Source organism: Nycticebus coucang, chromosome 20 (genome assembly GCF_027406575.1).
Source record: "Nycticebus coucang isolate mNycCou1 chromosome 20, mNycCou1.pri, whole genome shotgun sequence".
Lineage (NCBI taxonomy): Eukaryota > Metazoa > Chordata > Mammalia > Primates > Lorisidae > Nycticebus > Nycticebus coucang.
In genome coordinates, this window is record NC_069799.1 from 23,550,061 (window position 1) to 23,564,985 (window position 14,925).

General features: G+C 37.8%; 1 protein-coding gene across 1 annotated transcript in view; it reads left to right on the forward strand.

Moving 5' to 3' along the window:
* Window positions 1–14,925, forward strand: part of LOC128573115 (zinc finger protein 679-like) — an 81,478-nt gene that overhangs the window by 61,795 nt on the left and 4,758 nt on the right. The window contains exon 2 of the mRNA XM_053573309.1: window positions 13,221–13,292. Coding sequence (XP_053429284.1) covers window positions 13,221–13,292 — 72 coding nt within the window. The remainder of the gene's footprint in view (window positions 1–13,220; window positions 13,293–14,925) is intronic.

A 14,925-nucleotide genomic window follows, 5' to 3' on the forward strand; every position in this document is an offset into this window, starting at 1 on the left:
CTGTTGTTGGCATATATAAAGGCTACCAATTTATGAATGTTGATTTTGTATTCTGAGATGCTGCTGTATTCCTTGATCACTTCTAATAGTTTCGTAGTAGAATCCCCGGTGTTTTCCAGGAATACAATCATATCATCTGCGAAGAGCGAAAGTTTGATCTCTTCTGACCCTATATGGATATCCTTGATCGCCTTTTCTTCCCTAATTGCTAAAACTTCCTTTACAATGTTAAAGAGCAGTGGAGACAATGGGCAATTTTGTCTGCTTCCTGATCTCAGTGGAAATGATTTCAATTTAACTCCATTCAATATGATATTGGTTGTGGATTTTCTGTATATAGCCTCTATCAGTTTAAGAAATGTCCCTTCTATACCGATTTTCTTAAGTGTTCTGATCATGAAGGGATGCTGGATATTATCAAAAGCTTTTTCTTCATTAATTGAGAGAATCATATGGTCTTTGTTTTTTAATTTGTTTATGTGCTGAATTATATTTATAGATTTATGTATATTGAACCAGCCTTCAGACCCTGGGATAAAACCAACTTGGTCATGATGTATCATTTGTTTGATGTGTTGCTGGATTCTGTTTATTAGGATCTTGTTGAATATTTTTGCATCTATATTCATTAGTGATATTGTTCTATAATTTTCTTTTTTTGTTGGGTCTTTTCCTGTTTTGGGGATCAGGGTGATGTTTGCTTTATAGAACGTGTTGGGTAGTCTTCCTTCTTTTTCTATATTTTGGAATAGGTTGAGTAATATTGGTCCTAGTTCCTGTTTAAAGGTTTGGTAGAATTCTGACGTGAAGACATCTGGTCCCGGGCTTTTCTTTTTAGGGAGATTGTTTATGGTTGATGCTATTTCAGAACTTGATATGGGCCTGTTCAACATTTCCACTTTATTCTGGCTAAGCCTTGGAAGGTGACGTGCTTCCAAGTATTGGTCAATTTCCTTCAGATTTTCATATTTCTGAGAATAAAGTTTCTTGTAATATTCTTTAAGAATTTTTTGAATTTCTGAGTAGTCTGTTGTTATTTCATCTTTGTCATTTCTGATTGATAAAATGAGAGATTTACTCTTCTTTCCCTGGTTAGGTTAGCCAAAAGTTTAACTATTTTATTGACCTTTTCAAAAAACCAACTTTTTGATTTATTGATGTGTTGTATAATTCTTTCGTTTTTAATTTCATTTAGTTCTGCTCTACTTTTGGTTATTTCTTTTCTTTTGTGTTTGGGGTTGGAATGTTCTTCCTTTTCCAGTTGCTTGAGATGTCCTATTAAGTTGCTAACTTCCTCTATTTCCGTTCTCTTGAGGAAGGCTTGCAGTGCTATAAATTTCCCTCTTAGGACTGCCTTTGCGGTATCCCAGAGGTTCTGATAATTTTATTTTTTGTTGTTTGTTTTTTGAGACAGTTTCTCAAGCTGTCATCCTAAGTAGGGTGCTAGGGCGTCATAGCTCACAGCAACCTTCTCCTAGGGCTAAAGTGTTCCTCTTGCCTCATTTTTTAAATTTTTAGTATAGATGGGGTCTCACTATTGCTCATGCTGTTTTTGAACGGGTGAGCTCAAGCAGTCCACCCCCTTGACCTTCCAGAGTGCTAGGATTATAGATGTGAGCCACCACCGTGCCCGGCCTATCTCCTTTTCTTTCTTGTACATGTTAAAATTTCAGAGGTACTGTTTACCTCACCATGACATTGTCATATAAAAAAATACACACAGGTTACATGAAATGATATAGATAAGTCACAAAAATATACATGCCTGTATTGGTGGCCTTTTATTTTTACAGTGCAAACCAAAAAACTATAGTGTCTACACTGGTTCTCTGGAAATTATGCCATCACCTTCAGTGTTAGAGAACACATGAGAGAATTTATCTCTTCTGTACTGATTAATTCCAGTCACTCATATACATCAGCAACAGTTCTCTTCACTCATTTAACTAAAAGTGAAATTCAATAAGTGAAATTCAATCTCCCCTTATTTCTTGGCAAATACGTTTGTTTTTCAGGGAGTGTTGACATTCAAGGACGTGTCTATAGAATTCTCTATGAATCAGTGGGCCTTCCTGTACCCAGCTCAGTAGCATTTGTGTTGGGATGTCATGTTAGACAACTATAGAAACCTGGTCTTCCTCCTTGTGGATAACTTAAATACCCACTTCTAGGTCTACACTAAGCATTTCATATTCTTTCTTTGTAGAGTGTTTTTATTCAGTTTCTTCTTTGACTGTATGAATATCAGGTTCTTGTTTTTAAGGAAAACTTAAGGATATCTTGGTATAGTCAAGGAAATTTTGGAGATATTTTATTTTGGTATTAATCTTACCAATTTTTGAGCTAATTTATATCCTTCATTCGATTAATTGTAATTTCAGAAGTTTAGTGGCATAGATTGTTACCCATACTTTGAAGTCTGATTTCTAGCACAAATTTTATATCAGTGGTTCTGGGGAGTGTAATCAAGAGTTCTCCAACTTTAAATACTTTATTTTTTTTTTTAATTCTTGGGGATTCATTGAGGGTACAAGAAACTAGGTTATACGGATTGCATTTGTTTGGTATAGTCCCTTTTAAAATTGTGCCTTGCCCCAAAAGGTGTATCACACAAGACCTTACCCACCTCCCTCCTGCCCTCTCTATGCTCTTTTTTTCCCCATCCCCTCCTCCTTCTTTCTCTCTCACCTCCCCCCACCCCCACCATGTTATTAGTTATCAGTAATTGTCCTCATATCAAAATTGAATAGCTAGGATTCATGCTTCTCCATTCTTGTGATGCTTTACTAAGAATAATGTGTTCCACTTCCATCCAGGTTAATACAAAGACTATAAAGTCTCCATTTTTTAAATGGCTGAATAGTATTCCATGGTATACATATACCACAGCTTTTTAATCCATTCCTGGGTTGGGGGGCTTTTAGGCTGTTTCCGCATATTTGGTGATTGTAAATTGAGCTGCGATAGTCTAGTGCAAGTGTCCTTATGACAAAAGGGGATTGTATTAGTTTGCAGTCCCACCAACAGTGTAAAAGTGTTCCTTTTCTCTCCACATCCACACCAGCATGTGCAGTTTTGAGATTTTGTGATGTGGGCCATTCTTACTGTGGTTAGATGATATCTCAGGGTAGTTTTGATTTGCATTTTTCTAATAATTAGGAATAATGAGCATTTTTTCATATTATTGCTAGCCATTAGTCTGTCTTCTTTAGAGAAAATTCTATTCATATGTCTTCCCCATTGATATATGGAATTCTTGGCTTTTTTTGTGTGGATTAATTTGAGTTCTTTATAGATTCTAGTTATCAAGCTTTTGTCTGATTAAAAATAAGCAAATATCCTTTCCCATTGTGTTGATTGTCTATTTGCTTTGGTTGTTGTCTCCTCAGTTGTTCAGAAGCTTTTCAGTTCAATTAAGTCTCATTTATTTATTTTGTTGTTGTTGCATTTGCCAAGGCAGTCTTCTTCATAAAGTGTTTTCCCAGGCCGATATCTTCCAGTGTTTTTGCTATGCTTTCTTTGAGGATTTTTATTGTTTTGTGCCTGAAATTTAAGTCCTTTATCCATCTTGAATCAATTTTTATAAGTGGAGAAAGGTGTGGTCCAGTTTCAGTCATTTACATGTGGATATCCAGTTCTGGCAGCACCATTTATTGAATAGGAATTCTTTTCCCCAGTGCATGTTCTTGTTTGGTTTGTTTAAGATTTGGTGGTTTTAAGATGTCACTTTTATTTCCTGGTTTTTTATTCAATTCCTAATATCTATGTCTCTATTTTTGTGTCAGTACCATGCTGTCTTGACCACTATGACCTTGTAGTACAGCCTAAAATCTGGCATGCTGATGCCCCTGGCTTTGTTTTTATTACTAAGAACTGCCTCAGCTATGAGGGGTTTTGTCTGATTCCATACAAAACACAGAATCATCTTTTCCATGTCTTCAAAGTATGATGGTCAGTATTTTAATAGGGATGGCATTGAATCATTAGATTGCTTTGGGAAGTATAGACATATTAACAAATGTTGATTCTTCCCAGCCATTAGCATGGTATGTTCTTCCATTTGTTAATATCCTCTGGTATTTCTTTTCTAAGGGTCTCATAATTTTCTTTATACAGGTCCTTCATTTGTTTTGTTAGGTAAATTCCTAGGTATTTCTTTTTTTTTTTTGTAGAGACAGAGTCTCACTGTACCGCCCTCCGGTAGAGTGCCGTGGCATCACACGGCTTACAGCAACCTCTAACTCTTGGGCTTACGCGATTTTCTTGCCACAGCCTCCCGAGCAGCTTGGGACTACAGGCGCCCGCCACAACGCACAGCTATTTTTTTGTTGCAGTTTGGCCAGGGCCAGGTTTGAATCCTCCACCCTCGGTATATGTGCCGGCTCCCTACTCATTGAGCCACAGGCGCCGCCCAATTCCTAGGTATTTCATTTTCATTGACACGATATTGAATGGAGTTGTGTCCTTAATTAGCCTCTCATCTTGGCTGTTATTGGTGTATACAAAGGCTGCTGACTTGTGGACATTGATTTTATATCCTGACACATTACTGTATTTTTTTAAATTAAAAATTTAAAATTTTTTTAAATCATAGCTGTGTACATTAATGGAATTATGGGGTACAATGTGCTGGTTTTACATACAATTTGAAATACTTTCATCAAACTGGTTAACATAGCCTTCACTGCATTTTCTTAGTTATTGTGTTAAGACATTTATGTTCTACACTCGGTAGATTTTACATGTACTGCATTTTTTGATGACTTCCAGGAATCTTGTGGTTGAGTGTTTGGAGTTTTCTAAGTATAAGATCACATCGTCAGCAAAGAGGGAGAGTTTGACTTCCTCCGCTCCCATTTGGATGCCCTTTATATCCTTGTCTTGCCTAATTGTATTGGCTAGAACTTCAAGTACTATGTTAAATAGTAATGGTGATAGAGGACCACTTTGTCTGGTTCCAGTTCTAAGTGGAAAAGCTTTCAATTTTACTCCAGTGAAATATTAGCTGTGGGTTTATCACAGATAGCTTCAATCAGTTTAAGAAATGTGCCACCTATGCCTATTTTCTTCAGTGTTCTAATTAGAAAAGGATGCTGGATTTTATCAAATGGTTTTTGTAAATCTATTGAGAGAATCATATGTTTTTTTTTTCTTCTGTTGATGTGGTGAATATTTATGGGCTTGCATATGTTAAACCAGCCTTGCATCCCAGGGATGAAACCTAGTTGTTCATGATGTATGACCTTTTTTGAAGATATCCTGTAATTTGTTGGCTAGGATTTTGGTAAGATGTTTTGCATGTATATTCATTGGTGAAATTGGTCTGAAGTTCTCCTTTTTAGGTGGGTCTTTTTCTGGTTTTGGTATCAGGCTGGTGTTTGCTTTGTAGAATGTGTTGGGGAAGATTCCTTCCTCCTCAATTTTTGGAATAATTTCTGCAGTATGGGAATAAGGTTTGATAGAATTCTGGTGTCAAACCATCTGGACAAGGTCATTTATTGTTGGGAGAGTTTTTATTGTTTCTTTGGTCTCAGTACTTGAAATTGGTCTGTTCAGGAGATTTATTTCTTCCTGGGTAATTTTAAGGAGAGGGTGTGATTCCACATATTGATCCATTTCTTTCACATTGTCAAATTTCTGGGTATAGAGTTTCTTGTAGTGTTTGGAGATAATACAAGATTATCTCTGTGGCATCAGTTATTATTTCCCCTTTATTATTTTTCTTTTTCTTTTATTTTTGGAGATAGAGGGTCACTATGTCACCCTCGGTAGAGTGCTGTGGCATCACAGCAAACTCAAAGTCTTGGGCTTCAGTCATTCTTTTGCCTCAGCCTCCCGAGTAGGTGGGACTACAGGCACTGCCACAACACCCGGCTATTTTATTGTTGTTGTTGTTGCTGTTTTCATTGATGTTTAGCTGGCCCGGGCTGGGTTTGAAACCCCCACCCTCTGTGTATTTGGCTGACCCTGTAACCACTGTCTATGGCAGAGCCTCCCCTTTATCATTTCTGATTGAGGTTACTAGAGATTTTACTTTTCTGTTTCTAATTAGTCTCTTGTTTTTTTCATAAAACCAATTTTTTCTTTCATTAATTTTCTGCACGATTGTTTTATTTTTCATTTCATTAATCTCTGATTTAATTTTGGATATTTCTTTTCTTCTGCTGGGTTTAGGCTTAGATTGTTCTTCTTTTTTTAGGTCCATAAGATGGCTTGTGAGGTTCTTTATGTGCTCTCTGTTTTTGAATGTAGGCAACTAAAGCGATCAATTTTCCTCTCAGAACTGCTTTTGCTGTATCCCACAAGTTTTGGTAGCTTGTGTCTTCATTGTTGTTATGCTCAAGGTAGTTAATGAATTCCTTTTTTATTTCTTCATGCAAGCAATTTTCATTCAGCATAAGGTTGTTAAATTTCTGTGCCTTTGTGTGGGGTTGGATGTTTTTGTTGGAGTTGAGTTCCATCTTTAGTGCCTTGTGGTCTGAGAAGATACAAGGTAATATTTCAATTCTTTTGATTCTGTTAAGGTTTGTTTTGTGTCCTAGGATACAATCAATTTTGGAGAATGTTCTATGGGGCGATGAGAAGAATGCATATTCTTTATCTTTTGGATGGAGTGTTCTATATACATCTATCATGCACAGTTGTTCTAGGGTCTCATTTAAGACCCTTATATCTTTGTTTAATTTCTATTTAGAGGTTCTGCGCAGTTCTGTGAGAGGAGTGTTAAAGACCCCTATTATTATGGTGTTGTGGATATCATAATGCTCAGACTAAGTAAGGTCTGTTTCAAGAATCTGAGAGCATTTAAGTTGGGTCAATAAATATTTAGAATTGAAATGGCTTCTTGTTGTATTTTTCCCTTGACCAATATGAAGTGACCATCTTTGACTTTTTTGACTTCAGTTGCTTTAAATCTACATGTAGCTGAAAGTAATAATCCCTCTTTTCTTCTGGATTCCATTTGTCTGAAAAATTATCATCCAACCCTTAACTCTGAGATTTAATTTGTCTTTTGAGGTTAGGTGTGTTTCCTACAAACAGCAAAGGATGGCTTTTGTTTTTTAATCCAGTCAGCCAATCTATGCCTCTTCAGTGGGGCATTCAAGCCATTAACATTTATTGAGATAATTGATAAGTGTGGTAGTGTTCTATTCATCTTATTTTGTGAAAGTCCATTTAGTTTTTTCTTTTGCATCATTATGGAAGCTAGGTTTTGTCCTTTAATTTCTGGGTGTTTACTATGCTGGTGGTCCATTGTGATGGTCAGTGTGTAGAACAAGTTGAAGTATTTCCTGTAGAGCTGGTCTTCTTGTGGCAAATTTCCTCAATGTTTACATCACAGTAAAAATTTGATTTCTCTATCAATTTTAAAGCTTAACTTAGTGGGATATAGCATTCTAGGCTGGAAATTGTTCTGTTTAAGTAGATTAAAGGTAGATTACCATTGTCTTCTGGCTTGAAAAATTTCATTAGAGAAGCCTATATTCACCCTGATAGTTATTCCCCTGTAGGTCAATCAGCATTTAGTCCTGGAAGCTTGTAATATCTTTTGTCTTGTCTTTGGACAAGTTTGTGACAATGTGTCTTGGAGAAACTCTTTTAGAGTTAAGGCAAGCTGGTGTCCGATATCCCTCTGAAAAGTGTGTCAGAATCTTTATTGATATTTGGGAAATTTTCATTTATAATATTCCCTAGTATGGCTTCCATTTCTCTAGGTCATTCTTCTTCCCTTTCTGGTATACCAATAACATGTATGTTTGAACTCTTCCTAAAGTTCCACAATTCTGTCAGTGAATGTTCTGCTTTCTCTATCCTGTTTTCTCACTCATTAACTGAGTTATCTCAAGAGCTTTGTCCTCTACCTCTGAGATTTTTTATTCTGCATGATCTAATATGTTGGTGATACTTTTATTGCATCTTTAAGTTTCCTAATTGAGTGCTTCAATTTTTCAGCTCTGCTATATCCTCTATATTCTGCATATCATTCATCTCTTATTTGATTCAGTTTTTTGATTTCCTTTTTGTTATTTTCCACTTTATGAGCAGTTTCCGTCATTGTTTCCATCATTTTTTTCATTGTTTTTATCATCTACATTCTAAATTCCCTTTATGTCATTTCCAACATTTCTTTATAGGTGTAATCCTCTGCAGTAGCTACCTTATGGTCGCTTGGGGAGTTCCTCTGAACTGGTTTTTCATGTTGACTGGATTTTTCTGCTGATTCTTCCTGATGAGTGTTTTCTTTTACCTGTTTCCTTGCCTTAATTTTCCTTTCACTTCCTCTTGGTCTTTATGTCACTGTGCCTCTGGCCTAAGGTTTTGATGAGTCCTTTTGGTATGGGAGCAGAAAGATGGGATGAGAAGATTGAAGAGCAAGAAGGGAAAAAGATTAAAAGTAAAAAGATAGAAAGAGAAATAAAAAAGAGAAAGTAGAAGGGTGACTAAAAGGGAATTTTGACGAAAAAAATAAAAAAGAGAGAGAAGCCCAAAAAAGAGGGAGACAGGATTACTAAAGGTGTACAGTGGGTGCTTTAACTAAATCTTAAAACACCAAACCAGTGGGGTTGCTGCGTTGGGTGGTTACCTTGAAGTCTGTAGGTCTTCGTCAGCCTCTTGAGATACAGTACCCCACCTCAACTAAGTAGACAGGAAAGAGAAAAATACTATAAATGAAACCCAAACAGACAAACAAAAAACCTTATGGGATAAAATTGTGGGAAAAATCCAAATAATAGGGGCAGAAACTCTAGCAAAAATGAAGTTCTAATTGTTAAAGAAGGGTACAATAGAACAGTATATTTAAACTAGAAAAATGAAGAAAGAAAGAAAGAAAGAAAGAAAGAAAGAAAGATAAAAAACAAATAAAAGAAAAATCTAGAGGGAAAATGTTATACTAAAAAAAAAATAAAAAACATAAAGTAAGAACCAAAACCAAAAACAAAGCAATATACATATACATCTTGCTGAATATTGTCTTGGTAGCGGTGATCTTATGAGTTAGGAGTGGAGACTCCTAGAGTTACAAGATGGAGACTGGGAGGCCTCTGCTGATTTCTCACACCTGGCAGGGTTGAGAGCCTAAATCTCTCCTCAGCCCACTTAAAAGACAGTTTAAACTGTTAACTTAGGCTTAGCAGAAGCCTTCCCAGGAAAGCACTTGTTGCTGGGATCTCTCCTGAAGTGGCTGCTTGCTGATCCAGTGCTTTAAAACTGGTCTCACTCAATGCCCCTGAGGGCCAAGGCTATTAGGTAGCACTGTTACTGCCAAATACTGAAATGTTCACTTTCCCCCAGCATCTCAGTCACCACTTTTGTGCTGCTCAGTCACTAGATAACTTGCGAGGTCTCCCAGCCCCATCCTCCTGAGGGCAGAGCCTGCAGGGGCAGTTCTCCCATAATGGCTGCACAGGCTCTGTCTCCATGAGGGAGAAGCCTGCAGAGGCAGTTCTCCCACAATGTTTGTGCCAGCGGCCCACAGCTGAAGAATATTAGCTCCTTTTAGACTCAGCGGCTCAGTCCAGGGCACTAGAGAATGTTTAAAGTCATCTACACTCTCACTCAAGTTCTCACAAGGTAATTCAACCAAGTGCCCAAGTCCAAACAATAAAACACCCCACAGGTAAGGCCTTTCCTGTTTGCAGTCTCCCTGCTGCTGTAGTTACAGTGGCGGGCAGCCTCTGACTGAAGAAACGCATGCAAATACTTGCCAGTTGTCCACTGCTTTTGTCCTCCTCATGGGGTCCAGACATCTCTCGCAGTCTCCCTGTGTCCCCAAAGGGATGTTTCTGGGCATATCCCACTAACCAGAGATGCCTGGAGTCTTCTGTCCCCCATTTCACTGTGTACAGTTTCAAAGAAGCTGTTACTCGGCCACCATCTTGCTCCTCCCCTAACTTTAAATATTTTTTAAAGATTCTGAAGTTTCTATAAGGATCCTCTATGTGGGGATTATTATTTCAGGATCTGCTGTATGATTGAAGGAAAGGTTTTTCCAAGGTGCATGTACAAATCAAATTCAATAACTGGTTGCAGTTATACACTGAAGGTTTTTTGACTTTTCAGTTGAAATTTTCGTGGTTTTGTAATCAGAAGATAATTAGTAGTTTGTGATTGGTAAAGTCTATATTTGTTTTCCTTCTAAGTTGATGTTGGGGTGCAGAAAATGATTCTTAAAAAACTGTAGCTTAGGCAACGCTGAGTGCTTTTCAAAATTGGAAAACTTTTCAGAAATAATTCTGAATATCAAGGTCCTTAAAATCTAGCCTTGCTTCACTCACCACCAGGGTAAAGATAGACTTTCTAACACGTCCTTATGTAACAAAGTTTCTTACCAAAATAAAAACAGTTGCCTTCTATTGCTTTCCTGTTACCTCCTTATTTAGTGCAGATAGAAAATACAACCACTCCTGGAAGGTTTTTCCTCAACATGATTTCTGCCTCTCTGGTGCATTTAGATTCCTAGGAAAGCATTAACAAGTTAGTTTCCTTCCTCCCAGTCAGTTCATCCTCTCTAATTATTTTTTCCATCTCAAAAAATTCCCATCTCTTTCTTCTGTTATGAAAAGTGGAATTTAAGCTTCTGTTCCCAAGTGGGAGATTGAGGTAAATCTCTCCATGATTTCCTCACATATGTAGAAAATAAGTAAATTCATATGCCTTTTATTACTCTTCCATTTGTGAGTTGGTATTTGGGGAAACTTTGAAGAATTAATGGGAAGGTTTTCCCTTTTCTCTTGTATTAGCACATAATAAGAAATAAATTGGAGCTGGATTTTGGTTTCCTTATGTAGAAATGCAGAGCAGTAGAGTCTTTTCGGCCAAATTGCCTCATATATATTTTGACACTCTACAAGGGGACTTGTTTTCCCCAGCATTTTCCAAAAGTTTGGGAACCAGAGTCTAAATTTCCCACTCTTGTTTCTTTGCCCTAATTCTTTTAGGTTTTGGAGTAAAATACTCAATTATCAGTATCTTTTTCATTTTTTCAAATGCAACTTCAAATGCAATCCACATTATAACTTTTTTTTTTTTTTGCCCATTTCAAACACTTGCAGTATTTTTGTGTTTATTATTTGTTTACAGAAGGTTGGGTGATTATTTTTTAACCTTTTTTACATTTCACATAAGAAAAAAAGCAGACAATAATCCTGTGACACTCCATCAAAAAACTTTGTGCCTTAATCCTATTATCTTGCCCAGGAACACACAGCTTACCAGAATGTCTTGGAATTGATATTCCCTATTGGTAACTGTACAGGATGACAGATCCTCATTCACACTCCTGTCTTTTCCCAGTCCTGAGCTTCATACTTATCTGAGGATGACCCAAGATGCCCATAGCATTCATATTTTCTTTAGTGTTCCATAAATATCAGTCCCTGGGACATTTCATTTTAGAAGACAGCCTGAAGAATGGGAGTAGAGACTCTCAGAGGAGCAAATGAGTGTCCTTGAGGTTGAGAGAAGTCTGCTGGTATACTCTTCACGTAAAAAGCTAACCCATTGGGACTTTAAGTTTTTTGGTACTTGTCTCAGTTTTCATTTCTTAGAGAGACATTCCCGGTCAGCCCGTCAGATGCAGGTATTCAGGGGAAAATGCACAAATTATTTCTTAACTATTTCAAGGGAGAAAATACCAAACGATAAGAATAACCCACCCCCAGCAAAGTCTTTTAAAAATCTGCAACAAAATACACACTTCTTGTGCATTGAAAGCTAGGGTGCAGTTTCTCCAGGGAGGGTGGCCACTGAACTATTCTTTGATCAGAATAAGGGGGGAGGTATAGGATAGGGATCCAAGGTATAGGGTGACCTTACTTGACACTTGAGTGGGGCATGTCTGTATTCCAGTCACCAGTCTCGTTCCCTGAATTTTGTGTCTTGAAAAGCTTTGTTCATTTATTTTAGCTGCGGTTTTCCATTAACTATAAAATGTAATTCACCCATAGCACTTGAAGAATATGAAAATATTCCTAAAAGGCAAGACAAAAGTGAACATTAAATATGGAGTCATATATTTCATTTCATAAAAAGAATGGTTTTACCTTGTTTCCACAGAGTAAATGTTGTAAGGTTCTGAGATTTATAATTTTTTTAGGGTGATTTCAAATGGGAACCCTGAGCTTAGCTTTGTAAAGATACCATGAAAAGAAAAGACAACTGGGAGGCTGAGGTGGGAGGATGACTTGAGTCCAAGAATTTGAGATCTCTCCAGGCACAGTAGCTCACACCTCTAATACCAGCAATAGGGAGGCCGAGGTGGGTGGGTTGCCTGAGCTCACGAGTTCAAGATCAGCCTGAGCACGAGCGAGGCCCTGTCTCTAAAAACTAGTCAAGTATTGTGGTGGGCACCTATAATCCCAGCTACTTGGAAAGCTGAGACAAGAGAATCATTTGAACCCAAGAGTTTGATTTTGCTGTGAGCTAAGATACGATGGCACTCTACAGAGGGTGACCAAGTGAAACTCTGTCTCAAACAAAAAAGAGTTTTATTTTTTTTTTTATTTATTTTTATTAAATCATAGCTGTGTACATTAGTATGATCATGGGGCACCATACACTTGGTTCATAGATCATAGACCAATATGAACAACATAGCAAGAACCCATCTCTACAGAAACTTAGAAAAATTAGTGGGGCATGGTGGTACACATCTGTAGTCCCAGCTAATAAGGAGTCTGAGGTCTCCTCCCCACAGGCTGTCACAACACAAATTGTGCAGTGATTCCACATCACCTCCTGTTGTCAGAGGAGACTAAGGTTTTTGAGAGGAAGAGTTGTGAGGTTAGACTCCTTCTCCCTATTGTGACACCCACCATTTTATAGACATGCACACTAGACAGGGATGTGGTCATGTTCCTCCCAGACAAGGCTTCACCCTCTTGAATGTAACTCATAGGTCCTTCACCCCTAGAATGTCCCATCAAAACCCCACACCAGTGTGAAGAGACTTCTGGCTTGTCCCAACCCTCAGATTTTGAATTTGTAGCAGCAACCTGGCTCTTCAGCCACGCTGCTGTCCCAGTCAAAGTAATCTCATCTCCCTGCATGGAACAGAAAGAAGCCTGAGCATATCCCACCCTTGGCTATCATTCCTACCACCGGCACACCAAAAGAAGTTACTGAGGCAAAGATATAAATCAATGGAAGATTATTAAGACAATGTTTGTAGACATCACTGGAAAAAAATGCAAATAACAAATGTATCATTTATTTTTCAGAAGGAGCAGTTGGGAACTTCAGTATTTAAATGTGAGAAGGCATACAGAAGAACTAGGGCAATGGATACTGAGGTAAAATATTTACATTATTGTAAAGCTTAGGAAATGTACATTTTACACAGAACAACTTGAATTCAAACTTGAACAGAAAAAGAGAGTGAAGGAAAAATCAATTTTCTGGCTCTTTGCCCATGGTTCAGTGGTTAGCGCACTGGGCAGGTACATTGGAGCTGATGAGTTCCAACCCAGCCCAGGCCTACTAAACAACAGTGACAATTACAACAAAAAAATAGCTGGGCATTGTAGTGGGCACCTGTGTTCCCAGTTATTTGAGAGGCTGAGGCAAGAGAATCGCTTAAGCCCAAGATTTTGATGTTGTGTTAGCTGTGATGCCACAGCACTCTACTGAGGGCAACATTATGAGACTGTCTCCAAAAAAAAAATTTTTCTTTTGTAAATGTCCCTGGGTTGATTTGTCTCTGTCTTACACCTGCGAAGATAAACTTGTAGAAAACATTATTAGTATGCAATCAAACAGAGTTTAGTTTTAGGAGGTATATTTGGGCTGCAGACCAAAAGTTAAGTTACATGTTTTTGCTTTTAGGTTCCTAGCAAGAAATTCCTTTATGAATTATCTGTGAGGGCTATCCTTATACAAGGACTGTCTATTTTCAGTCTCCCTTTTTGGGCAGTTTCACTACAGGGTGTCCCCCCCAATTTTTTTTTTTTTTTAAGACAGAGTCTCACATAGCAACCTCCAACTCCTAGGCTTAGGAGATTCTCTTTCCTCAGCCTCCCTAGTAGCTGCAACTACAGCACCCGCCACAACACCTGGCTATTTTTGTTGTTGTTGTTGTTGTTGCAGTTTGGCCAGGGCCTGGTTTGAACCACCCACCCTCAGCATATGGGGCCGGCGCTCTACCCACTGAGCCACATTCACCACCCCCACCAAAAATTACCTCTGAAGTCACCATAGATAATAAAACGAGAAATTGTAGCTAAATATACCGTTTTTTTTTCAAAATATTTATTATGAAATAATACAAAATATTTACAAAATGTTCTGTATGTGTTGGCTACCACTTTGTAAAATTTGTAATGAATATTGTGTAAAGGTATGTTTAGCTCCAATTTCTGATTTTCCACACATGTAGAGACATTGGGGTGACTTTGGGGACAATCTGTAGATTTCTTCAAAAATACATTTATAGGGCAACAATCAACCCTCTTTCCCTGTCATATAATGACCCTGATATCTTTAGACCTACAACTGATACAGAGATTATCGGGCCCAGAAACAAATCCTGAATTATAGATGTGCATTAATGTACCTGAGGATTTCCATTTTTCCATTTTTCTTCTTTCTGAAATTCTTTGGATGTACACAGGGCACTAGCTTGCTCCTCAGTTCTCCAAGACCCAAATCTGTTGTTCCAAATTCTAAATCCAGTTCCTTCATCAGACACTGCTACCTTCTCTAGCCCTGGGAAACTTTGAAGGTCCAGCAGACAAGGCCATGTTTCAAGATTATGATTGGTGTTCTTAACTTAGATGAAAAGCATTTGTGTTGTTAAAACAGTGTTGGGTAGAAGGGACTCTGCTGTGTTCTCTAGCTGAGTGCTGCTCTAGTCTAGGACAAGTAACACCAATAATAGGGGGAATTCTTGAAGAAGCTATTTCATAAACTAACTCAAAAAGTACAAAA